The 26,704-nt window shown below is 49.5% G+C and overlaps 2 protein-coding genes across 2 annotated transcripts; one reads left to right on the plus strand and one right to left on the minus strand.

Annotated features, from left to right (window-relative positions):
• Positions 1 to 9,422: 9,422 nt before the first annotated feature.
• Positions 9,423 to 15,320, plus strand: LOC308066451 (homeobox protein NANOG-like). Its single transcript, XM_080393736.1, has 4 exons — positions 9,423 to 9,613; positions 12,804 to 13,078; positions 14,404 to 14,493; positions 14,949 to 15,320. The coding sequence occupies exons 1-4, from the start codon at positions 9,433 to 9,435 to the stop codon at positions 15,309 to 15,311; spliced, it is 909 nt and encodes a 302-aa protein (XP_080249862.1). The 5' UTR covers positions 9,423 to 9,432; the 3' UTR covers positions 15,312 to 15,320.
• A 958-nt stretch (positions 15,321 to 16,278) lies between these two features.
• Positions 16,279 to 24,920, minus strand: LOC308066449 (homeobox protein NANOG-like). Its single transcript, XM_080393734.1, has 4 exons — positions 24,664 to 24,920; positions 24,006 to 24,274; positions 23,153 to 23,242; positions 16,279 to 22,668 (listed from the first exon to the last, which is right to left on the minus strand). The coding sequence occupies exons 1-4, from the start codon at positions 24,911 to 24,913 to the stop codon at positions 22,252 to 22,254; spliced, it is 1,026 nt and encodes a 341-aa protein (XP_080249860.1). The 5' UTR covers positions 24,914 to 24,920; the 3' UTR covers positions 16,279 to 22,251.
• Positions 24,921 to 26,704: the final 1,784 nt, after the last annotated feature.

Below are 26,704 nucleotides of genomic sequence, written 5' to 3' on the forward strand. Positions count from 1 at the left end.
CAGCTGAGAAAATCAAGGTTTTACAGCCAGCTCCAGTGACGACCTAGCCCCCATTCCACACCCTGGGGGGTCTCTGTGGCAAGGGGTCCACAAAATTGCTGCCGAGCCTGTGGTTCACCTCTGATATATGTGGTGACTTGCAGAAGAGTGCAATGCAGTGCCAAGCTCTCTGCCAGCAGTGGCCAGAGGCTTGAGATCATCTCTTTCCAGTGAAAGCCTCTATTACTGGGATTGAAAGGAGTGCATGCTCCTTGTTAACGGTGTCTTATGGATTTATCTCCATCAGAGGCCCAGTTACCACAGAGAAAGGGGAGAAACAGCACAGTGAGGGTGGTGGAGGCTCTCCTTCCGTTCAGTGGAGAAAAAAGCATGGCCTTTTCTCCAACCACACAAGCACCACCAGAGTCACTATAAGCTGAACGTGATGCATGCTCCTTGGCACCAACAGGGCCCTTCCTCTCCTTTCCATGATGTCCCGGGGCCTTGGTAATAGCTAGAATTTCACTGAACTCCTTTCCTCCTTCCAGCTCATAGTGGCTCTTCTTGCTCCTCACAGGCTCTCTGATATATCTGTCTCTGAACCTACTTGTGCACACCCAGAACTAGGGACCAGTACACTTCTGGGGTGATCACTGCCCACTTTCACCAGGCTGACACCTCCTCTCAGCCTTAGGAAGGGTAGACTGAAAGTTGGATGGAGACAGGGTTGCAGTACCTGGCCAGCTCTGGGCTCCCTCTCATACCTCAAAGCCTTCTTGTGCCCCTGAACCTCGCTTGGTCCTTCCTTCTACCACAGGGCGTTTTCCCACTGTTTCCTGGCCGTCTCTGGCATTGTGTCTGCCAGCTCAGCCCTTTCCACCTGTGCTCACCTGCTTTGTGGGAAGGGTGACCTGAGTGGGCCTGGCAGTGGGAATGCCTTCAGCCCAGACAGATCTCCCGCTATGTGTAAACAGAGATTAGATCCCAAGTTGCTTGCTGAGAAGCAGAGAGGATGAGATGCTGCAATTCTGGTTTGCTACTTGCTCGGCAGAGAGAAGCTGTATTTTATAACACTCCTGTGCCTGCTGCTCTTCCCTGGGGCCTCCCTCTCCTTATCATCCCCCTCATTTTGCAAGGCACACAAACCAGAATGTAACCTTCTTCGTGTAATCTCACCGTAACTGTGCATAATACCACCCTTTAGCTCTAAGACCTAAGTTTTCTGCATTGACAACCTGGTGTTTCTGCCTAGACAAGGCATAGCTGGAGCTGCTGTGGTTCCTCAGTATTCCCATCCATGAAAAGGAGATTATACAGATCTTTGTCAAGTGCTTGCCTGTCTGCAAAATAGTATTGATGTTGCCTAAGCTTAGTATACCTCAGCTGGCAAACATGCATCACTTTTGCCGGCTTTTTTTTTCTTTTTTTTTTTTTTTTTCCATGCTGTGTTTTATAGACATGTCCCTTTGATTACTTACCTTTGGGATTCTTTCTCCCCAGGTGCATGACTAGCCCCCATCTTTCCTTCTTCCTCCCTGCCCAAGCAAGATAGGTTCCTTTTCTATTACTTCTTTGTTCTCTGTGGTATTTGCAACACCCTCCCAGCCTTGTATCACCTGTGAATTCCATTCCTCCTGGTTGTGTTTTTCCTGTCTTTGCAGCACCTAGAATGACGAAGCCTTTTGTGCTGCTGTTGCTGCAATTGAACCTGATACTTGAAAGGAGGAGAAAAGGATGGAATAAACTGCTCTGATGATTCATCCCTGGGGCTGAGAGATTTGCTCCTTTGATATCAGTCCCTTGATCAGAGCTCTGCTATGTTATCTCTGTCTGGGGAGACTTAATTCCTGGCACATTTGGGCTGGTGGAATCCCAGATACCAGAGCGGGTGACTGGAAAAGGAGCATACTGCATTCTTCTCCCAGTCTTAGATATGTCAAAGAATCTGTAAGGTTTGATGCTCCAGGGCCTATAAGCTCTTTAAGACAGCTTTTGTCTGCGTTTAATGCAACTGAGAAACTTCTACCTTTCTTCCACCTGCCAAAATCCATCACCTCTCTTTCTCTCTCTTATACCCCATGCAGAGGTGTCCCAACACAGTTTCCTCTTCCTCCTGCCTTGTTCTGTGGGCTTTCCCTACCAGCTCATCCTCTACTTGTGTGCTACTACATGTTCACAAGATATTGAAGACCCTCTCACCATTCCTTTGTGAGACTGTGTGCTGATGCACTGGTCATGAAGCAGGATGAGTGAAAACCATGAAAGGAGTATAGAAAGCCCAGCCTGAGCCTAGCCTACCTCAAATGTCTTGGTCAGAAGTCTAACATCAAAGGGCTGGATGAGTGGGGTGGATTCCCAGGTATTGACAGCTGAGCTGGAAGAGGGGCCGTGGAGAACCAGCTTTGCAAACTGGGAATAAATAGGAATTCTTTGGAAGATTTACTTGGGAACAAGTTGTGGGGAGGTGTCACACAGGGACCACATCTCTGTCGGACTAAGTGGGTTTTCCAGTGTGAGACCGTTCTCTCTCTATACACATTCTGATTAAAATGTTCTGCATTACACAAAATGGTTAAACATGATTTGAGATTTCAAGACCTCAGCTTGGTGTCATGGCAATAACCACCATTTAAAATCCTCATAGCTTTTGTTAAAGAGAAAGGGAAACGGTTGAAGTACTAAAAAAATGCAAGCATTAGAAAATCTCTCATCTCCTTTCATTTTTGGAAGAAAATATACCACAGATAACATTAACAACAGCTGAGATCCGTTATTCTAGGGGAGTTAGTCCTGATGGACCTGGAGCATAGCCTTGCTGTTACTTTATATACAAACTTCTTTCTTCAAAGACAAAGCACATGTTGAATAGGGAAAGGAAAACCAGGAAAGGAGGAACTGTGCACCTTCCATTTCTGATGCTGGACTCTCACACTGCTTCCTGCTGGTGGCACACACATGGTACGGACAGGCGCTTTGGGAAGTGGGAAACACAGCAGCAGCAGGCTGGATGAGAATTTGCTGTACTTGCATACACTGCCCATAGCGTTATAGCTTTTTTATATATATATATATATATATATATATAAAAATATATAAAAAAATAAGCTTATACATATACATATCATAAGCTTATAGTCATATAGCCAGAGAATTTGCTTTGGCCAGTAACCACAGATGCTTTTAAAACATGAAATCAAGAGACAGAAGGTGGACTGAAAAAGCTTTGTGAAGGATGGGTGAGAGCAGAGGAATGAATCATCCACTACATTTCAGGAGATGTTGGGATGAGGCTAAAAGTAGTAGACGTGCTGACACTGTCCAGGGCCTTCTCTTCTGCCTACTCTGACCACGTTTTATTTTAGCAAACCAGGGAAGTAAACCCTAAAGGTGACACCCAGAAGACTTGTGAGAGTACTGGCAACGCTGGCAAAGTCCTTTTTTTCCAAATTCACTTTCCTTTTGGCATCAGGTCAGATTACACCTTCTGTTAGAGGGCCCGCTGTGTGAAGGACTTCAGGAAGGATATATGAGCAGAAAAAGCCATCTCATGATAATGATCAACAGCTTGTCCTAAACGGCTTTGTTGGAAACTAAGGCCATTCATTTCTTGGCCCTTACTACAGGGCAGATTTTTAAAAAAATGAAGTGGAGGGAGGGAAGGAGTCAGAGGGGGAGGATTTAAATATATGTACGGGTGTGTGTGTGGAGATTTTCACTTTTTCCTTTTCACTGATTGCACTTACAAATTTTGCACAGCAGAGTCAGTTGGGCTGTTGTCAGTCTGAGTAATTTAAAAGAAGGGACCTCTGCAGGCTGTTCCCTTCCCTCATGAATCAAAACCACTTAGCATGGGAAGCTGATTCCTAAATTACATTTACAGAAGGAAAGATGGAAGGCAGCTAGGAAATACTGATGGATGTTATGTAAGGTTTGCAGACTTCCCAGGCCCTCCCCCAGACTTTTTTCGGTAGGTGTTACCGTAGCTCCACTTACATCTTCCAGCCCCGAGAGGTCTTAATCTACTTTTTTGTGGTTCTGGATGGCTGCTACGTACAGTAAGTACCATCTCTGACCCTATTTAGCTATAGCCCCAGGATATCCTAAGAAGAGAAAGGGAATCCTTTCCCTTCTTCTTTTGGATCACCCAGCTGAAACTTGGTTATATCCCCTCACTGGCAACATATTTCACCCCTTTCAGAATTTTTCAGCCCTGCATGACACACCTAAAAACCCCAAAAAGCAGCAGCATGTTTATGATTTTTTGGACTAAATGTTCCTTTCCACTGCCTATCCTCAGTACTGCTAGACCCAGACTGTATGCGTTAGGGGGAAAAAAAACTCCTTTTCTGGTACAAACTCATTAACAGTATTTACAAGGAGGACAAGCCCATAGTGAGAACAGGCAAATACATGGATGTGGCTAGATAACAGCACAGTCTCACACAAAGCAAAGAGAAAATGTAGAAGATGATCAATCACAAAAAAAGAAAAAAAAAGCGCCTTTGGAGAAAAATATGGTGCTTTAAGAGAAGTAAATTCAACTTCAAGACACAATGAAAGAATTGAATTAACACACCAAACTAAACGATTAAAAGGGGAACAGAGTGGGAATGTTGCGATGTGAAAATGTTTTAGCTACTTTGCTTCCTGTCTTCAAACTGTGTTACTTTTCCACTTTCTTGCTTCTTAAAATGTCTTTAGATTGGACCATTACTATCAATGTCAATCACAAAACTCCTGCAAATATTTAAACAAAACAGGGCATTTGTTTAAGGCTTCAAAGAAAGGAGAAATACGGTAAAACAATACTGTCAAATCCTTTTTTCTTAAAACAACTGCATTAACTATCTTTCAATACTTAACCAAAACCACATTCAGCAAGTTCAAGGACTGAAAAGCATCCTCTTCCAAAAAGCCGACTTGGGCAGAAGAAAATGCTTGTTGGCCAACATTACTACTCACAGAAGGAGACCGCATGGCCCAGGAAGCCTCTGGAGGGTTACCAGGTGCTTGCCTGCTGCTGGCAGCTGTGAGCCTGCAGTGAAGGTCCCTCGGGGTGGGGGGGGTGAGGGTGGGGTACTCACTCCCCACACACACCCCCAGTGGGGTTTGCTGAGGCCAAACCTCTAAGAAATTTGGTGTTTTCCTGGTATAGTGTAACAATAAGGACTTCTAAACTGTTGCAGCCCAAACTGCCACAGCTCTGCCAGCAAACAGGAATGCAGATGTAGCCATACTCCGGTTGGCGTCAACTGTATCTTCACTGAAGAAGCTGTTGGGCAGAGCTACACCAAGAAGGGGTGAGCCATAGAGGCTCGGGCTGTCACTGAACATCGAAGTCTGCTCAGGATGCTGCACTCAAAATTTCAGTTCTTGCTCTCGTTGTACACGTCAAGCCTTGTTCGCATATTAGCTGTCATGGGACACTTTTGCCAGAACACAGACATCTCAGAGTCAGGTCTGCTCAGTGCCTTTATCCAGATCTGAGCTTTCCCATTTGACCGTGCCTGATTCCTCTTTTAGGAGAAAAGAGCAGCAACTGACAAATGATGGGGTCTGAAAGGTGATTTATCACCTAAAACCCCAGTGAAAAACAGAAGCAAAAAAAAACCCAGAATGAAACAAACCCAAACCAAACCAAACAAAACAAAACCCCCCAAACAAATCAAAAGCTGTTGCCTGGAAGGATGATTTTGCTGAGGTTACCTATGAAAGGTGCAGAGGACACTGGGGCAGCGACCAAACATGGTTAGGCAGGGATTGTTATAGGAAAATCAGGCTGTCAAAACCATATGCACTGTGCCAGTGAAAGGACTTAAAGAAACCATTTCCATGAGCATGTTCTCCATCTTCAGCTCTGCCTGAGCATCTTCTGAACGATGTCCATAATCCCAACCCTTTTCAAGGCTGGTTTTTCAGCCTCACCTGCCTTCCATGTCATTGGGGTTACCCTGTCAGTAGCGCCTGTGTTCGCTGCTTTGTGGCTATCTTGGGCAAGTCAACATGAGCTACAGCCACATCACGGAGGGCATGCAGACAGAGAATGAGGACTTTTCCTTTTTCCTCCTAGCTTCTCTGCTAGTCTTCCTATCTCACTGCCTTTATGGAGGAAACCTGGTCATTCACAGGCTACTGTTTCATTGCTGTGATTGTTGCAACCACCCCAGACAAAGCAAAGGACTCAGCTGTTGATGAAAGATCATGTTACTAATATGCCTGTGAAGAATTTACCCTCTTTTTATTGGAGTGTACTTTCAGCTTCATGGTACAGAAGAGCAGATAAAGGTTATTTAAGATACTAGAAAGCCCTCTGAGCCAGGAGCATGAGCCCAAGAACGCTTTCCTGGAGATCATTGTGCAATAATAGCGAGTATTTGGGCCCAGCCCGGAATAACACAGTACCGGTACCCAGCCAGGGTCTGGCTCGATCTGATGCCAAGCCACATCCATCAGCTGCCTGCAGCGCTGGTTTTGGGGAGCTGCTGCCTGTACCACAGGCTGTGTCTCCTGCTGCATGGGAGAGTTAAGCTGCTCCGCAAGAGGTGGTGCTGCTCTGAAACCACAGCCACACCACGACAGGTGAAGCCCTAAGGTTTCTTCAGCTCCTCTGCCTCTCAGCCCCCCTCCTGCCTCCGGGGAGGTCACTCCCCCCTGTGTTGCCCCACTCACTGGTCCAGTTGGGTGGGTGGCTCTGCTCCCAGGGGCAGCAATGTCCTGTCCTCCTCCCTGGCTTCTGCCCAGCCCAGCGGGACTTTGTAGTGCAGGTGACTATGCTAGTTTATTACGGCCTCTGGGCACTTTGCAAGAAAGATCCCAGACACCTTCAGAAGCAGCTGAAAACAAGGAGATTAAGTGCAAAGTGCTCATCCAGTGAGAATCTCAACAAGTACAGATAACCCGCTGTCACCCACACCAGCACCCTATGCCATGTTTCCTGCAAGGTCTTCAGACTAAAGTCTTAGAAAATACGTTGATATCCTCCAGGTCTGCTACCTTGTTTTCATTTTCTAACTGCACCTAAGGCCATGAAAACTTGAACACCAGCATATAGTAACAGGCCAGGCATGACATTCTCCTGGACTGGTGGCACTGGAGCTGCCCAGCGGTGTCCTAAACTCAGTACAGCTCATGTCGTTGGTTGTCTTTCCCTTTGCTTAATCCACTCTGGCCTGAGGGCATATATGGGGGATGGTGATCCAAGCTCTTGTACCACTGCAGCTCTGAAACTTGGAATGATTCAGAAGTGAGGCATGAGCTAAAACCATCACATGGAGGCTGTTGCAGAGTAATTGCTATATCCAGGATGTTCTTGGGATTCTATTGGGGCAGATGTGCTCAAAAGCCTTTTTTTGCTTCAAGTTTTTCAAGTTAATGTCATATTTAAAACCACATTTCTTGTGCAGAGAGGTGTCAGTCCCTACGGTTTGTAGGCACATAAAAGAGTTTCATGAAAACAGACAATACAATAATGAACATCAAGTTAAAGAGACCTTGGGCAGGCCTATCGTTCCCTCCACTCTGCATCTCATGGGAAAGTGGATGGTCCCAAGGCAGCAGAATCATGTTGTGATGTGGGAGTGGAATGGTCTGCCCACGATGGCTCCAGAGCAGCTGCACTGATTGTCAGATTCACCCACAGGCCAGTCCTGCAGTTCCTTTTGGTTTCTCAGAAGGCTCCCGAGTTGGCCCTGCTCTACAGACAGGGAAGCTGGGACCGTTAACCTGCCACGGGACACAGAGCAGCAGCAGAAGTGCTGGTAGAAGTGGTGTTGTACATCCTTTTATCTAAACACCATTTCCTATGGCCTTGCTCACACCCCCCCTGTCTGTTTCTTCTCCCTGCTGATACCTGAACACTCTCGCAGCGCGCAGATTCCCCTCCCTGCTAGCACAGGCTTGGAAGCAAGGCAGTGACAAGCACCTGTGGAGCAACGAGGCGCAGAGGGGTGCAGGGACAGGCCAGGTTAAATCATTTTCCACTTCTCTGGATCTGCACCCTCAGCTCTGAGATTCTGACACGAGGCATGCACATGTCCTGGTGCCAAGACAGGGCTAGTTCTAGCCATAAATATTTGAATTAACTCTGGGAGTTCTCTCTGTGCATTGTAAAAGACAGACATTAGCTAAAGACTTGCAATGTCTTTTGAGATGAAACGAATAAAATCTTCCTAAACACAGGCAGGGCAAAACCTCCTGAGGGGAAGGGACTGGAGTAAGCCCACCGAGCAGACCAGCCTGCAGGCCCATGGCTGAATTCTGTGGCACATTCACTCACCTCTAATGAACGGCTCTGCAGGTCCCTGTCCCCTTGGGTGGGCCATATGTCACCCAACATCAGCTAGCCCTGCCTTAAAGGAAACTCTTCATCTCCATTACTCCAACCAGCCTGTGACAGCCCGGCAAAGGCCACAGCCAAGACTACACAAATGAAAGGATGTGCCTTTGAAAGGCCATGGGGGGCCAAATCTTTTAGCTGTGGACCTTACCTGCACTGAATCTTTTCCCACCTCCATAGTGAAAATGTGTCTGCTGATTGTCCCTCTGTAGACCAGCCAGCTGAGATTCCTGAGTCTGCTCTGCAAAATGAGACCTGTTGTTGGATATTTGTCCAGTGTTTCTGAGTTTGCTCTGGAACAAACATGTGGAAGATGGGCCAGACACATTTTCAGCTGGCTCCTTCAAATGCCTGTGTGAAGGAAATTCCTTCTCAGTTAAAAAAAAAAAAAAAAAAAAAAGGTAGGTTCTATCCCCCAGGTCTGATCCTTACCTGTTTTTCCCCCTTGCCGCATCTCTGACATCTGCACCAAGAGTGTGGGAAGTGCTGCCAGGTGGGGAGGGTGTATAGGTGTGTGTGGGTGTCGATGTGACAAGCCACAGAGCAAAGGTCTCAGAACACTCCTCAAGACTTGGAGCCAGGGCCTGGGTTTGGCCAGCATGGTACTGAGCAGCTCAGCACCAGATCTACCTCCTGTCCACTCCCGTGTGGTGGAGATCAGTTGGGGTTAGTTCCCCCAGCAGTGAACAGCTGTCTTCTACAGGCCATGTGTGCTCACGGGATTATTTTGTGACAAGACAATTTGAGCAGAGCCCAAAGAAGCAAGCGGGAGGCGGTTTCCTGTGGCTCGGGATCAGCCCCCTGCTCAGGTGTGACCGGGGAACCTGCAGAATGGGAAGAATTCAGAAGGGACATATTTTAGCCCTGATACCATGTGTGGCTTTCCCTCCCACCCTCCATCCTGCTCTGTCCCCACCCCACCCATCAGCCTCTTTAACATGACAAAGAGCCGCAAGGAGCGGACAATGGTGAATATTGCAGTCCCAGGCAGGGTATAGCCAGCTATATAACTGCCTATCTACACTTCGGGGCTACCTCAGCTTGCTGGTGAGACCTGCTCCTCAAGTGAGGGTGGCATCTATCGGAAGGTGGGGGAGCCACCCCTTCATCTGCCCCCCATGTGTGCACACTTGGCTCTGCCCCCCTACCAGGCTTATCCCAGTGGGACTGGCATGGGGTACCTGGAGTTTTACTACAATTCGGCGGGGGAGGCAGGACACGGCCCCGCTTTGACTGGGCTAGCGGGAACTGCCAGTGCCAGTCAGTCTCCGGAGGCAGGAGGGAAGAGGCAGACGGCAGGTAAGGCATTTCAGCTGTCCCAGAGCTGACCCCCAGGATACCTGTGGTCCCAGGTCAGCCACTTGCTTAACAACCTTGACCAAATTTTTCTCTCTTTGCCTTGGTTTCCTAATCTGTGAGCTGGACAAAGCGCAGTGGGGTAGGCAAGGAGGCTGGGTGACCTTGGACAGTCACACTGCCTTTCCGTGCTACTTTTCTTCGGTGACTGTGAACCGCTTTCCTAAACCTCATCAGAGTCTGCAAGAGCCCAGGCGCTGGCAGGTCTGTGCTCCAGGCTGAGGGGCAGTGGTGACAATGTGGTCTCACAGAAGTTCATCATTCTAAGGGCAGGAGCGTCTGAGCCTCCTTTTAGTCAAACACTGTCATGTGTGCTATGGAGAGATACAAATCCTGAAGGTAATTCTGCATGTGGCATCCCTTATCCCCTTAAAAACTCCCTGCACCCTTCATGTGCTCATTAAACCTGAGCCAAGGTGTGCTCTGAATCACTGTGCAGGGAAATCTGCTCCCTCTAAATCCAGCGTTGCTAGCTTTTGCTTCTTTTAGTTTGCCATTTTCCTCTCTCTATTTCTCTCTCCTTTCGGTGCTCTTATTGCCTTGCCTTTGCCTTTCTGCAAAAAAGTCCCAGGCCTCACTGCTGTGGCACTTTCTCTTCCTGCCATTCCTCTCCCACTCCAGTGAGTGGCAATAGAACAGTTGGTGAGAGCAGGTTTTCACCCAGCCCCATTGCATGGTCAGCAGGGTAACTCTTGCAGGGTGAATGGGTGGGAGGAGAGCAAGCTTCTGGAGTGCTGGTTTCAAGCTTGTCAGATGCTATAGAAAGCTACAGGCTGGTGCAGGGTGACTGGTGGCTACTTGCCATCTAGTTTGGAGAATTAGGTTCTCGGTGTGCTGCCTGCTGCACAGAGGCAGCAGGCAGATGGACTCACTCGAGCCCACAACGGGCCTGGTATAGAAACTTAAAATCTTTCTTCAAACACTCTCCTCCAGTGCCTCTCTCTCCAGGCAGAGCGCAGTCATGGAAGCAAAAGTCCACAGATGTCAAGGGCTTGTGGGAGTGGGTCTGTCTCCCAGGTTTTCATGTTTACGTCCGTGGCACTGCTGTTTGTGTTTCTTGCTTCCTCTTCCCTTTGCTCTTTTCTCGTGGGAGAGGGAACGCCTTTGCATGTGGGAAGTTACATGGGGGTTTGGGATGACAGCCTGAGCAGGAACACACAGGACCTTTAGTTCTACAGTCTCTTGCTGTGGTTCCTGTCTAACATGTTACCTGTTTTCCAAGCCCACATTCCCAGTATGCTCCTTTCCTACCTGTAAGGTTTTTACTGCACAGCCTGCAGGAGCCAAGCATCCTGTGGTCCCACACAAAATTTTAGCTTCCTGTGCATGCAGGTCACAGATTTTCAGTGTCTTCTCAGGCTCTGCAGCCTAACCCCATGCACGTAACACCTCGGGACCTTGCACCTCTTCTGCTGACAGCCCCTTCCTCCTTGTAGGCAGAATCCTTTTGTGGGATGCTCACGGCCCTGCTCCCCAGCATCAGAAACTTGCTCCACTATACATCTGCCTCTTTACACAGCCCATGCTCTGCGTGGTTACCATCTCCTAGGGATAGGGAATAGCCAAGCGCAGGCCTCTAGGAGCAGGCAACCCTAGAGTGGCAGGTACCAGAGAGACAGATGTGTTACCTTCTCTGTCAGGAAGGTAACAAGGGGGAAGATACCGCAGACTATGGCCACCTTTCTGAGGCCCAGCAACAGCTCAAGGCTTTTCAGTGATTGCTTGGTAGCCTCTCAGCTTAGGACAGAAGAAGGAAGGGTTTGCTAGTTTGGGTGGAAAGCTAGTTTGGATGAAAGTTTGTCAGGAGGGCGTCAGTACTGGGCGTACATCTGGGAGGTTGAGGAGTGTCTTAGTGGCTTCAGTCGCAGCTCTCAGGGTGACTAGGAAGGAGATTGGGAGCTATTGGTCGGGCTCAGTAGTCAGGTGTTTATTGAAAGTGGCACTGCCCTATTCACTGCACACCTTCTCTCCTGAAATGTCAGCAGGAGGAGAGGGAATGGACCATGGAAAAGGGTTTGCAGAGGAGTAGCTGGAAGAATGAGGGATGGACAGATTTATCATTGCAGTTACGGGGAAGGGAGGAGACTGGCATCAGTCAGGGCTGGCCTGAGAAGGTCTCAGCCTCTCACAGACCCCAGCAACCATGCACCTGACCTGATGGAAAGGTGCTGGGGTAATCTCTCGTGTTTACATTTTCCTATTCAGGCAACCTGAATGACTTTGCATCTTGGCATCTTTTGCTTGGGCTAGAAGCCCAGGTTGTTTAGGAAGTTTTTCCTTTAGATCTTTATCTCAACTTTGTCCTTGACAGAGACCCCTTAAGACATGTACCAGGACAAATGAGAAGGGGCTCAGACAACTTCCTCTGCACTGTTGAATTTTATCCCCCTGCCCCTGGTACAGGATTACTGGCTCTTCTTACCTGTCTGTTACTCACACCTATCTTTCCTCTCTTCCTCCCCACTTCCATGCCAAATTTCTTTCCTTCATTCTTGTCTCACCAGAAGCCCTCAGCCAGACAGGTCCCTTCACCTATACACTGCTTCCAGTAGTGGGATAGTCTGTGGTGGGAGCCACAGGCAAACAGGAGCGAGCCAATATCCGAGGCCTGACTGATGCTCTCCATCTGCTGCCCCATCATTGCAAGCACCAACCACCCTGCTCCACCATAATACACCCTGGCTGGAGGTTGCTTTGCCACTGTCTATCAAGTGCCTTGAGATTTCTGGGCAGGCAGTTTTGGGGAGCCCAGCCACCAACTCAAAGCTATGCTTGCAGTCATGACCAGGCCTCCACACCATGCCGAGACCAAAATATTACTGGGGCCTTTTGGAGGAGGATAGTAACACTGTTAGCCTACGTGCACCATCCTCCCCTCCCTGCCCTGACTTTTCCACCTGACAAAAGGGAGCCGTGGGCATCCTGGAGGGCTGAGCTGGGAAGCTGCTCGCTGTCAGTGGGTTTGTCTGTGTTCACAGATTCATGAAAGGAAGGAGAGTGACGCAAACCTTTACTTCAAGAAAGCCCGGGTCTGGTAGGCAAGGAGCTCTACAGCAGGCAAGGAGCATGCTCATACCCATACAGCTGTGCATTAAGTCCTGTATATCTTTTCCCATTGTCTTTTTATTTCTAGAAGCATCCCCAGCTTCATCCAGTTCTGGGAATTTCAGCCAATTCACACCAGATTCAGCCTCCAGTCCACATTCGGCACCTTCATCCCCACAGCCTATGGCTAAGTCTCAACAGGGCAGAGAAGATGGCATGATGGAGATGAAGAAGGCCAAGAGCCGCACGGCTTTCTCCAAGGAGCAGCTGCAAACCTTACACCAGCGGTTCCAGAGCCAGAAGTACCTCAGCCCCCAGCAGATCCGGGAGCTGGCTGCTGCCCTGGGGCTCACCTACAAGCAGGTGAACACAGAGACTTTGACCCATGGTATTCCTGTCACACAGTGGCTGAATGGTCACATAATGCAATGACAGGATGGGAAGGTAAATCCCCAGCAGAAAGTAGAGGCAAAGGTGCCAGCTAACAGTTGCTCCACTGTCTATTCATGCCCAGAGATCAGAAGCACTTCTGCGAGACTGAAGAGTCAGTGGCACCTCATTGGGGCCTCCCCAGTGAGGGGTCGCTTAAGGGTACTGTTGCCAACACTTGCAGTAGAATTGCAAACACAGTGATGAATACGTTGTTCACCACAAACAGCTTCTACCCTGGGCTTGATGGCAGTTCACGGGCTTTTTCCATGCATTGGTGAACTTCACAGGCACCCTGGCATGCGTCAGTTCTCTGAACCTCAGAGCTGTAACGTGCTGAAAGCTACTGCGAACATTTCCTGGGGCTGATCTTGTCCAATAACTAATAATGTCACGCTCAGCACTGCCTGGCTGCTTGACACCCGCTCCGTGTGGATACTGCTAGGTTCATACATTGCAGCCCTTCAGGGCCTCTGCTGATCTCCAGGTAGGTTGGCTGTAGTAAACTGGTGATGGCTCAAACGATGCCTTCCTAAAGCAGAGGGGGCTGGACAGCGAGTGCAAGTGCTTGCAGTAACAAGTCAAAAATCCACCTGGAATTTGGATCTCGGAGCTGGACATGATGGCCTCGATACCCCGGGACTAAAAAAGTTATATATGCAGTGTAGGTGCACACATAGGCACGCACACACTGAACTGGTTCTGTCAGGAACCAGACTGGTGGGGCAATCTGCTCTTTCCTTCAATCCACATCCCTGCAAAGGCTGCTCTCACAGGCAGACACAGCCCTGGGGGGAAGCGGCTCTGGAATTCACCCCAGTGAGGAGCTTTGAATTTGGGAACTGCTGGGTACAAGGAGCAAGCCTCTCCCTTCTCCACTCACAAGCCTGCAAAAACAGTGTCTTAGAAGTTCGCCTGCAGCTCAGGGGGGCTTGTAGAGACCTGGGTGGGTCTAATTTGCACCAGTCATTCATCTTCTTGATTGAAATGAGTCAATTTGTCACAGCTATAACTGTCCCTTAGACATAATGCTGCCCCCTCCCCCCACCATGCAGATACACTAGCCACCTGCTGAGGCTGCCAGACACATCTCATCTCCCCTTGGCAACAACCCCAGGGAGCTCTCAAAGGCCTTTATCTGCTGCTGCCCATGTATCTATGCCATCTGGTCAGTCCCCCTCCCCCGGTCCTTCCTGCTCGGTAACATTCGCTTTTTCCTCTCCTTCACTGATGTTTGCTGCTCTCCTTTTCCCACCCAGGTGAAGACTTGGTTCCAGAACCGGAGGATGAAGCTGAAAAGGTGCCAGAAGCACAACCTGTGGGCTGAACGGGCTCAGTGCCTCACGCAAGTAAGAACACAGCACACGGCTCAGTACGGCCCTTCTATCTGAGCAGATAAGTCCTGGGACATGTGTCCTCTGCAGGGGTAATGTTAGTGTACAAGTGCCAGCATACCCTGCCTGCTGGTCTGCTCAGCGCAGAGGCACGGACTTGGCATGACTCTCCATGTTCTGTAGGTACCCTAGCAATGGGCTGACTGAATGGCACTGAAATGCTTCCAGAGAAAAGCTGTTTTCCTTGTATGTGTGCGTGTGTATATACACGGACACACACGCACAACTGTGTATCCACTGTATCCACCCCTGAGCTACGGAGATGGATGTGGTTCTTCTTGCCCTCCCATGCCATTGCTGCTGATCAGGAGACAGCATGAAAGGGAAAGGGACAGAGCCCCGGTGGGTGTCAGGCCTGCGGACACCAGTGGAGAAACTATGTGTTCTGACTCACTGCCTTTCCCTTTCAGAGCAGCTTCCAGCCAAGTACTTACCTGGATGTGCACCCCACATTCCACCAGGGCTACCCCATCACTGCAGCCAGCAACATCCAAACCATGCCTCCCCCCCGCCAGCACTACGGAGCGGGGCAGAACGCTTATGCCATCGTGACCAGCAAGGATGGAGGAGTCTTTGGTAAAGGTGGGGGTACCTGCAGTATCCAGCAGACGGTGGGCTTCATTGCGCAGCACAAAGTAGACTTTTACCACAGCTGTCCCGGCAGTGTGGAATATCCAGGCACAAAGACAGGTGACAGCTGTAACTTTCACCACTCGGCCACCATGGGGGCTCCTTTCCCAGCCTCTGCTGGCCACCATCTCTATCATTCCTAAGTACTGTGGATGTGGGGTACTTGGGCAGCCAGAAATTAAATCTTATTCTCATCTCTCCCTTTGTTACGCATGTGCTCTCCAAATCAGGGGCATCATGTAGCTAGAACCTGTTTTGGCATCCAAATATGCGCCTGCAAGTATGCACAGATATGCAGACACCTGTTTGCCTGTTTATGTACATACAGCCCTTCATTTGTATGCCCTTACACATGCGCACACCCACACCCCCTTCTTTATTGGCACAGTCAACTGACTTCCTTTATAGCAAGACCCAAGATCTAGCTACCTAGATCATGCTCTGGATCTTGTAACTTGTTTCAGAGGAGGCAGAGATTCCTTTGAGGATCTCATTTATACGTGTCACTGTACAGTTGCATATACATAACACATGAAGCCATGGGCTGTATGGAGAAGTGCTGGTCACATACCTTTCACTGAAGCTGTGGAAGTTTTGTTACCCCAGGCATCCATCTGATGGTTAGACCACCAGCTCTGTAGGTCAGCCACAAGTATAGAATCGATGAAGTGTCTAGTGAAGGCAGATGTGACAAGCAGCTTGCAGAAAGGCTGGTAAGACGATCTTACAAACAAAAATTATAAATAAGCCCTTTGTTCTAGACTATCTTTCTGTGCTTCCCCCCGAGAAAATCTAACAGTGCATTCAGTCTGGCAAATAATAAAATATTTTTTAAGATTGATTATGCATTTTTTCTGTATATTTTTTCCTACTGTAATACAGCATTGTAATATGAAATCCAGATGGAGCATAAATAGCCATAGCAACCATATGCCATTGTTATTGCTAATTTGACTCTGAAACTATAAAGATTTTTCTGTGGTATTAGTGGATCAGCTTCATGACTCTTGGCAATGCCAGGTATCTAGAGTTGAAGGACCAGGTGAGTAACTACCACCCACCTTAAGAATTTCCCCTGACAGCAATATTTAATGCTGAGACTGGCTAAACTTAATACAATGTAAGTGTCAAAGTACCTAAACCCAGATGTGTGTATCAAAGCGTATTTAATAAAAGGGCCCCAGTTCCCAGAGTCACAGTCATGGTCAAAAAAAAAAAAAAAAAAAAGCAGCATAAAATTAAGGCAATTGATATCTGCGACTGGAGTAATAAGGGGCATGGTCTTCTATTGGCAAAGCTGGTTTATGCTCCTGTTCCTCACAGCTCTTTCTTCCCACCCCTACTCTCATGTAAACACTCCTTGACCCTTTGGTTGTTCAGCTACACTGTTTGTAGAGCTGTTCTGTAAACTATGGCCAGCATGGCTTGGGGAAAATAAGGCCTTCTTGGAGGGTGAATTTCTAAGTCATCATTTTGGAAATCCATTTTAAAGCACAGCCCCACTCCATCCTACACCCAGCAAGTACCTAAGCTTAGGGATGACACAGTTCTTGCAACCACCGACCATCAGAGGGGTGGGGATCGACTGAGTTAGCTTAACTGTAAAGGTGCTGGTTAACCAAGGTGGACTACAACAGCAGCAATTAGGAGGGTTCTTACAAGAGTGGAGTTTATTTCAGCTCATTTGGAGCCAACAGTGCTGCTGCTACTAACTGGAATATCATCTGAAACCTTTCCATGCCACCCCATCAAAGGCTGCTGTAGGTGAAAAATTTAGGCTTGTGACTGCCCCTCACTAATAATTGAAAAGGGAGTTACCTGTCATGCCCTGTTCCTTCAGGGATGCTTTAGGACAGGCAAGATCTTGCTGTGAAATCTCTGGGACTGGCTTGCAGAAGGATGCTGCCTATAAGGGCAACAGTTTTGATCTCCCCGCTATTGACCTCCAGCAAAGCTGTGCCAACAAACACTGCCAAACCTTGCAGTTTCCTCAAAGAGACCCGTAGAATTTTTCAGATGCCATCATTCAAAGACAGAGCTTATTGCCACAGGTGTTTCTGGAGACCAAAAGCCTGCAGCAATTCCAACAGGCAAGTAAGCAACTTCCAGGAAGGGAGTTCATTGATGTCTGCTGTATCAGGAGCCCATTCTCAATGCCCTGTGTAGTAATGCAGGAATGCAGCTCCTGTTACAGGCAGCCCATCAGCCACAGCCAGCTAGAGGGACACTGGGGACTTGCTTGCTCTTCTGGCCTTTTTCCAGCATCTAAGCAATGACTTGGATGGATCTTGGGGCTCACCCAAGGCAGTAGTCCCAGTGTTGCAATTTGTAAAATATTTAGTGATTCAGACACAGCCTAGCTGCTGGAGACACACCCTGGCTGTGAGCACAATGGGCTTCTATTAAATATGAAAAATTAATTCTAGTCTTGTTATGAAAAGAGATTCATGGGTACAACCTGAGGATGCTCTTCAAAACTTTGGACAGCATGAAGATAACATGGCCTTCACAGGAAAGGAAAACTAACTTTTTTTTGTCTAAGACCAGTGCCATGATTTTGAGTCCTTCATGCCTTTTGACTACTCAGTATCAGCCAAGATGCTGTTAAGTCTCTGGTGACAGACCAAGCAAGGGATGTGTCAATGCTTTACTGAAAATTTCCAAAACCCTGTTAGCTCAGCATTTGAGTCATGCAGTGTAGTTAAATAACCAAATACAACGTTTACACATGCCTGTAGGGAAGGCCTATCATGCCTTTTATCTGCACTTAAGAGACAACTGGGTCTGTGAGCCCTTGCTTGCGGGCCACTCAGAAGAAACGTGTAGCTTGTAAAACATCACTGCAGGCCACGTTGACACGGACAGCAAGGAATGAGGTTGCTTGCACCACTCTGCTTGCTTGGTATTTTGCCTATGGGACAGCAAACACTGGAACCCAGTAAACTAGAGATTAAGCCCTGGTCTACATGGTCTGTACTAGATCTAATTTCTTCTGTTTGGGTGGGATTCTCTCAACCACTGGAGCTACATCTGCAGCATTGACAAGCTGGAGTGTTGACACTGCAGAGATGCTGTGAAAGCGCAGTGTATTCCCACAAGTTAGATATGAAGAGCTCCATATGAGCTTACAGCTTGATCCTAAAAGATTTGCTGGCAAGGCAAATCACGTTTGCAGTGTGCAGAAATCAGTTACACAGAGTTTCTAACAGATGTAATGTATCCCACAGAAAGGGCTTTTGCTGACGTACTTACTTCTGAGGAACTGATGTAAACCCTTTTGGAAGTTATGAGTCTGGAGGGATTCGTTGCAACTCTACCAGTTTTGGTAGTAGTGCTGCAATTACCTGTGCAGCTGTTCCACACAGTGATGTGACTCAGGCACATCAAGGTAATAGGTCTCCAGCACTGTGAAAAGACTGAGTTCTACTTCATTCCACAGCTTCTAGAAACACCTCCCGAGCTACTAGCCATCCTTTCCAGCCCACCCACCAAAATTCCAACAGCCACTCTACGTGTTCCCTCCAGCCCTACAACTATGTGTGCTTGCCAAACCTGTGTGCAACCCAAGCTGAGCAACCAGGGGAATAACACACCTGGGAAGGAACGCTTCCATGGTAAATGCAGTAACACAAACCACAGGATGCAGAGCAAACCTTTTCAGCCCCAGGGCTATTTTAGCACAATATCTGTTTCTGCAGGACATCTGCCAGCAGAGCTCTGGCTAATTCCTTACCCTTGTGGCAGAAACATGGAAGAGAAACACTCAGGCAACACAGGTAATCTGTAGCAAGCATCCTTTGCAATTGTTTCACAAAGACCAGCACACCTTGTGCATTTTTTAGAGCTTAAGTTTGCATCTTAAAAAAAAGAAAAAGCCACTCATTTTAAAGCTGAAAGGCAAGGCTTAAGTTATCTATGAGTTTTATAGGTATATGGTTCAGCTTTGGTTTGTCAAAAGAATTGTTGACATTAACACTGTTACTAGAGGATTGCCTAGAAGTCATCCAAATGGATGTTGGAATGGGAGTCTCGGGTCAGGATGACAAAGGATCTCTTTTCTTTAATAAAGGAAACCATGTGAACCTGGCATTTTCCCCTCTGCCAGGCCAGATTTACCTTTTTCTACTGTTGAAGCTTGGCAGCCCAGCCATTCTTCCTCCTCTACAGGCTCCAATCTCCACTCTCTCTCCTTCCTGCACATATTCCACCACACCGTTGGAAGCAGAGCATTACCATATTGCAAAAGGAGAGTGGACATGCTTTGGCACCCACACAAGCAGGTTCTGTTCGGCAGAGGACCTGTGGCAGTTTGAACCTGAGCAGTCAGCTGCCAGTTCAGCTAATTGTGCTCAGTGGAGTACTTACTGAGCTGTCCCATTCCAACAGATGAAAAGCTTTGGTGGCTTACTGTAGTTTAAGGAACATGGGATTAAACCCAAACATATAATTTTTGTTAGTTTAATCTATGGCTGTTACCAGGAGCCTGGTTCTGCTGATACAGTAGTAGCATTGGCCATTGAACAGAGACAGCTGCCTGACCCCATTAGCACCGCTGTCCACAAACAATTGCAGCCCTTGGCTTTATACAAGTTGCACAGGTGTTCAAAATAAGAACTATTAATGAAAGCAAGGCTCTGATGAACCAAAGCTCACCGAGCAGAAAGAGGTTTGTTGAGTCTCTAAATCGGCAGCAGCTGATGCACTGTGCTTCAGTCCCAATGTGTCTCACATGTTTCAGTACCATTTAAAAGTTGCTCCCAGCTGCTAAGGAGATAAATGCAGTCTTGGGGCAAAGCAGGGAAAAGAAATAAGTTTTCCTTTCAGTGCTGGAGGCAGGATTCAGTTACTTAGACACAGACTTCTGCTGCTGTTCAAGGCTAGCACAAGAACCCCAAGAGAGCTGCAGCCTCAGTAAGGCAGGACTTCCACATTCCTAACTGTGACCTTATGGCCATGCAAGCTCAAAATGCGCTTTCTTTTGCTCCTACCCTCCTATTTCAAGTTATTTTGAGGCATTGCAGTTTAAAGACTAATGCAAGCTTGTTACAGGGCTGTACATTACTGCAAGCCAACAGCTGGCAGTCCAGTTGCCCATCCATGGAGTAACCCCCCTCCCCAACCCCCTGCACTAGGCAACACACCTGCATGTTAAAAACAAAACCGAAGGTCTTCTGTGACCCACTCCTTTCAAACAGTTGCTTGGTCCTACTTCTGGGAGAAACACAGTAAGGTTGCTTTCTTCCTCCTCTCCTCAGGACTGCTGGTGTTTAACCTGTGCAGAATAACTTTTCTCATAGCAGGCTGTTCCAATGCAAGCTGGTAACACTGTTTTCAACATTAAAATAAAGTAATTTATTTTAAATTCAAACAAGTTTGTAAGAACATTAAAGCAGAAAACCAGTAACAAAACACAACATGCACGTAACATAAAACATGGTTGAGATCACTGCAAGAAAACTTTAAGAAAAATTGTTCTGGAACAACAAGTGTTTGCCTCCTTTGCAGTGACAGTTTAACTATGACATACAACCCTTGTGCAGACAGCTGAAGACAGGGTTGCAGTAAAAACTGGTTAGGTTGCCCTAACCACAAAAGAACCCTACCACAGAAATACTTATGCTTTTACCACCTCATTTATTCTTGCCAGCTCATGGCATTTTGTATTCTTGGGCAGTGGCAGACTGGACTCTACTACACCACATCTTCATTCCACAGCTGACTTCCAGTTTCTCCATACTGGAAAGGATTCAGTTATTTTAAAATAGGAAACTGAAAATTTTAATTGGCATTTTCCTCATTTTGTCTAACTAGGTTTCTCTAAACTCCTTGCCTTCCCCCAGGGCTTAGATACTTCTGCCAGATGAGACAGCCAGTGCCCTTTCCAGCAAAATAATACAGAAGAGATTCAACTAAGCGCTGGGGAAGAAACAAAAATCTTACCAGCTTAACACTCTTAAAACTGGGACTAGACAAAAGAGCAGAGAACAATCCTGCTCTAGCCCCTTGGATGACAACTCCACTGGGATCCAACAGGATTCCGCCGCCCCAACATCCAAGTTCCAGGATAAGTGACATTAAAAATCACCAAGTTCTTTACCTAGCTGCCTGCCGCTACTCCAGAGGAAGCAGCACTGCAGTGGGTGCTGTGTTTGTGAAAGTGCTAGGGGGTCATCACGTACAGATAAGCAGGCTGTTCTCACCACCCCAAAGATGACCACGCACAACCACTCTTCACACTTCCAGCAATGGCACTTCAGGCTACCCTCTGCTGCAATTCACAGGCTGGAACAAGCCAACAGTCTCTCAGCAGAGAGATGTAGAAAGGCAAGATCTAAACTGGGTGGGGACAGTCCCAGAGACACCATCCCGAACTAGCTGACAGGGACAAATTAGCAGCTTTAAAACCCAAAGTTTCCTTGTGAGATACAAGCAATACTTTACCCCACTTTCTCTCCTCTGCTCCTCCCTCCTCTCCTATGTACACAGGAGGGCAGCAAGCAAGGGGCAGACACTGCTGACCTCTCCAGGAACAGCTGCTGAGAGTAACTGGATCAAGTCATCTGAAATCAGATGATCTCATGTAGCTTTTTGGCTAGGGAGGAGAGGATGGAGATGAAGAACCAATTAGCAGTTAGCTGAGGTAGCAACAGAAATAGGCAAGACAGCAGGAAAAATTCTGGGCTACAACAGGGTATTTCTGGGAGAAATATGCTGAAGTATGGGGTTTCCTTCTCCAGCAAAGCTCTGCTGCAAGACACCTGCTACAGGAGCAGCAGAAGGTGAGACTTGGACAGCAAACACGGACTTTTGCCACCTCTGCTGCTTCTGGCTGTGGCATTGCACATTCCCCTCCATGAATGAAGTTCCATCTATCCATACACAAAACACCCTTGCCAAGGGATAGCTATGAACAGACACGTGCCTTTAAACAGAAAGCTAGCCCAAGGCAGCAGGGTGCTGAGCCCCACCAACGGTTAAAATGGGAGGAAGGGCAAGAGAAAGGAACAGAAACTGGATCCCTGAGTCAAGGCCCTAAAAACCTCATGACAGAAAACAGGAGAAGGGAGACAAAAATATTTAGACCTAAGACTCATAACCACCCTGGGTCCCCAGGGGATGCCAAGGGGCCTGGTACTGATGCCATACAGGAGAGCTTGAGAACGGTGTGCCACTGTCAGAGGTGCTCGGGAAGCTGTAGGTGTCTTCTGACTCCAGGCTGACATAATCCACATCAGCAGGGTAGCCGTGATAGAAGTTCATCTGCTGGCTTAATAAACCCATGGCTTGCTGGGTATTGCAGCTTGTCCCACCTTTTCCAAAAAGCCCTTCATCCTCCACAGCCATGAACGAGTACAGGCTCTGCCCATTCCCATAAGTCTGGCCACTGCTGAAAGCCTGGTGCATGTTGCTCACAGCCTGAAGGTTTCTGCTGGCACTCACAGGGAAGCCCTGGTGAAATGTGGGGGTTATATCCAGGTATGCAGCCTGACGAAACCCATTCTAGGAGAGACAGAGAAGGCTGTTCAGTAATGCAGAGCACCGCAGCAACCGTCATCCTGCCGGGTAGGCCCTCCTCTCTTCTCTGCTCCCTCCCCCAAGTCAAACAATAGCATCTTTTTTGTACTCATTGTCCTCGCTATAGACTAATAATAGCAGAGATGATGAGATCTTAAGCTAGTAATCACCAGCTCAACATGTCTGGGAGCACCATGCTGGTGATAAAAACCAAAATAGCTAAAGAGGACCAGCAAGGCGTTTCTCCAGTCTCAACCGGGAGATAAGTGAACTGGAAACAAAGCTCTTTCAGTGCCAGGGCAGGCTTAGAAGAGATGCCACTGTAAGCCCTATTACGAGAAATGCAACTGGATTTGCAGTATCAAGTCCCGTGCTTTGTTTGCATTAGGAGGTTGGACGTGATGCACTTCTCCCCACAGATTGGGGGAATCATGACTAGTAGTGATGGGGGAAGGGGGAATTCTCTCACCTGTGGTAGATACATCCCTTTTTCCATCCACTGAGTCTCCTTCTGGCAACGTTTAAATTTCATCCGTTGATTCTGGAACCATGTTTTCACCTAGAAGTGATGGGGAAAGGACACAGGGCATTAAAAATTCATTGTTAGAGCTTACTACGCATCCTAAAGATGTTTTGCCTTCTACTCCAATCCAGTTTCTGCTTGGCTTCTAATCCTGTCTGTCACTTCAGCAACTAATGATCTGCGGCAGACCTGGCTAGCCATAGAATCACAGAGCTGAGACATGAAAACTAACAATGCTCAGAGCACCACGGGATCTTTCACGATGTCGAAAACTCCACCTGAAAGACAGGCAAAGAAAACTGCAGAAACACAGCTTGTACAGCAGCATCAGCATCTCATGGCTGCTGCCAAGATGAGTGCTGACTCAGGTGTGAGTCATTCCTTCAGTCAGACACAAGTAGCTGGTGGGGCAAGGACCCTCTCTCCAGGGAGAGACCCAGGTGCCACTGAGTGACAAAGGCAACTTGCATAGCAGTGCGAGTTACCCGACTTTTCACATTCGGAGGCAACACATGTTCATACAGAGCAGTAACCCAACTGCACAGCCCTGCTCCATATGCACTTTCAAACACCTGCACGGAGTGGGTGGATAGCGCTGGAGCCAAACATAAGAGGAAGGCTGAGTCATAAGTTTTCACACCCTCTGCTCTTTCACATAAGCAAGTGCATGAATAAGACCACGAAAGAAATTCGTCTCTAGGGTCTAACAAAAAAATAAAAAAACCACCCCAAAAAAGCCTGCTTGCAAGGTAACTTCACACGAGGGATGTGACTCAGCTGCTCAGAGCAAGATGTTCACCTGCTTGTAGGTGAGCCCCAGGAGAGCAGCCAGCTCCCGGATCTGCTGGGGGCTGAGGTACTTCTGGGTCTGGAACCACTGGTGCAGGATTTGCAGCTGCCCCTGGGAGAAGGCTGTGCGGCTCTTGGCCTTCTTCATCATGCCCTCGCCTTCCTCCTTGGCCTTCTGCAAAGGGGCATGGGGAGATGGGCGCTCTGCGGTGGGGCTAGTGGCAGAGTCGGGGGTGTAATGGGTGAGTGTCCCAGAGCTGGAGGAAGTTGGAGATACATCTGGGGAGAGAGAACTGGTGTGAGCAGAGTGAGGCGGAGAAGGCTCAAAAGGCTTCGAAGTCCAATTTCTCGGGAAAACTGCAGCGTTCGCACGCCCTGAGGACGTGCAGGGGCTCCGCTGCCACCACGCACCGACGCGGGCACAGGCACCCCGGCGGCAGCGCAACCGAGACCCCCTCGCACGCTGCCCGCACCCCCACCCCGTCCCACCCGGCCGCGGGGGCCGCCATGCCCCGCTCCCGCCGCCGCATCCTGGCCGGGGGGCCCGCCCGTAGCACCGGCATCGCCCCCCACCCCGGGGCAGGAGGGACACCAGGGACACCAGGAACACGACCACTGCCAGGGCGGCCCGATCGCTCCCCCGGGGCCAGCCGGGCTGGGGCGCCTACCTGGGTGGCTGGGCGTCTTCTCCGCCGCGAGGAAGGGGAGGGGGTCCGCCGCCGCCGCCGCCTCCTCGGCCGGCACGCAGTCCATGCTCCCTGGAGAGAACCAGAAGTAGTCCCCATACATGACGGCGTCGGGGTAGGGCAGGTAGGGCGGCACGGCCAGGTGGGCACTCATGGCCGGGCCGGGCCTCCCAGCCCCGAGGAGGCGGCGAGCTGGCGGCGGCGGCAGGCAGCCCGCAGGCAGGTACCCCATTAGGCGGAGGTGGGGGGATGCTTTATGTCCTCCCCAGCCTGCCCTTGGCTGGAAGGGATTGTCATGGCCATTGTCATGTTAAAAGTCAGTTGATTGGAGGGGAGGGGCTTTGGGGGTATTCAGGGAGTGGGGGAGGGCTGGAACACCGGGCCCCGGCTCTCAACTTGCCTCCTGGATGCCGCGGGGGGATGGGGGCAGGCCGGTGCTGCCAGCGCACCCCTGCCCGCTGGGAGGGGGACGAAGGGGCTTGTTTCCCCCTCGGGGGCCAGGTGGCCTGAGCAGAGCCGCCCGGCGAGTCGGCCGGGGCTTGGCAGACACCCCCCACCCCCACATTTAACACTCGTGCTCCCCACCTCAGCCTCCCCGGCAGTCCCCACCCAAGCTGGCAGGGCGGTGGGGGACCCGGAGGCGATGCGTGTCTGCATTGCAGATCGCGGCCATCCCGGCCCGCAGATAAGCCCCCCGCCTGGCCGCAAGTGAATGCGGACTGGGGGGAGGGGGGCAGCGGCGTCTGGATTGCAGGGCAGCTAGCCCAAGGCCGGGGCAGCTAGCCCAAGGCCGGGGCACAAGAGAAATGCACTTCGAGCATCTTTTCTCAGCCATATGGCATTCTTTTTTTTTTTTTTTTTTTTAAAAACCAACGCAATAGCTTAGAAAAAAAAAAAAAAAGGCTATTTTTGCTACACACCAGCGAGGGGTGGGAATCACCTAGTCAGAGTCCAAAGGAAACAACTGTAGCGCAGCTATAAAAGAGTCTTATAGATCTTACGGATTGGAAGCCAGGGCCTATAGTCTGCTTGGGGAAGATAAAGTCCTTCTCCCCCACCCCCAACTATTACAGCTTCCTTTAAGGAAATTAAAAACTTATTGGGAGGATCTCACAGCCAAGACTTGAAAAACTTGGAAAAAACACCTGGAAAAAGTACAGATGAAGGCGTAGTGACACATCAAGCAAATTCCCCACCTCCCCCACTGCAAGGAAATGCAGGACCCAGGCACCTACCAGTATACAAAGGCAGGGGAATAGCAAACAACCTGTTGCACTGTTAAAACCGTTTGGAGATGATGGAGAGGGGCTTTTCCCTGGCTTCCATATATATCCTCCTCCCTCCTGAGTAATGATGAGAAACGAGCCGCAGCCGGGGCCCTGAGCCCACCGCCGCAAGGTAACGCTGCGGCGCTGCTCGCCCGGGGGGGACCTCATTGGGGCCACCTTTGATCACCTCCTAATTAACGGTGATTTCGTTCCTCAGTTAGAATTCGGACAGGATCCAGACGGAGGGACGATTAGGAACGCGGGAGGAAGGGTTATAATGGGGGGAGAGGGATGAAATCCAGAGCTGGAGCCGGAGCGCGCTCCTCGCCCTGCACCACGCAGCGGGGGCAGCCCCTGCCCCGCAGCCCCTGCCCCGCAGCCCCGGGCGGTGGGCTTCGGCAGGGTGCTCGCCAGCTGTCCCCGGCCCTGCTGGTGCCCGCACGGAAAGTGAGTGTCCCCCTCGGACGCGGGGCCACCGCGCTGCCCGCTGTGGGGGCGAGGGCCGGCGGTCCCCACGGTCCCCGGCGGGCAGGGCTGCCCCGGGACGGCGCGCTCCCCGCAGGGACGCTCCCAGTTCACGCAAACCAGCCCGTGGCAAAGACGGAGACAAACGTGGGGGTGGGGGCGTGGGGCAGTGCCTACCACCCAGAGCCTTCGCACTGGGCCATCTCCCGGCAATGTCACCTTCGGGGGCGCCCCACGCCCGGCCCAGCCGCCCGCGCCGGGCGGGACAGTTGCCTGCGCTGACAGCGCCC

This window comes from Falco punctatus (assembly GCF_963210335.1).
Source record: "Falco punctatus genome assembly, chromosome: 6".
Lineage (NCBI taxonomy): Eukaryota > Metazoa > Chordata > Aves > Falconiformes > Falconidae > Falco > Falco punctatus.

Excerpts from the sequence above, each read along its gene's own strand:
- LOC308066451 (XM_080393736.1), top strand. The coding sequence starts at position 9,433 with ATGTGTGCACACTTGGCTCTGCCCCCCTACCAGGCTTATCCCAGTGGG. Across the intron at positions 9,614-12,803 it reads AGGGAAGAGGCAGACGGCAG|AAGCATCCCCAGCTTCATCC; the intron begins GTAAGGCATTTC and ends TTTTATTTCTAG. Across the intron at positions 14,494-14,948 it reads GGGCTCAGTGCCTCACGCAA|AGCAGCTTCCAGCCAAGTAC; the intron begins GTAAGAACACAG and ends TTTCCCTTTCAG.
- LOC308066449 (XM_080393734.1), bottom strand. The coding sequence starts at position 24,913 with ATGGGGTACCTGCCTGCGGGCTGCCTGCCGCCGCCGCCAGCTCGCCGC. Across the intron at positions 24,275-24,663 it reads GAAGACGCCCAGCCACCCAG|ATGTATCTCCAACTTCCTCC; the intron begins GTAGGCGCCCCA and ends CTCTCTCCCCAG. Across the intron at positions 22,669-23,152 it reads AAGGGATGTATCTACCACAG|AATGGGTTTCGTCAGGCTGC; the intron begins GTGAGAGAATTC and ends TGTCTCTCCTAG.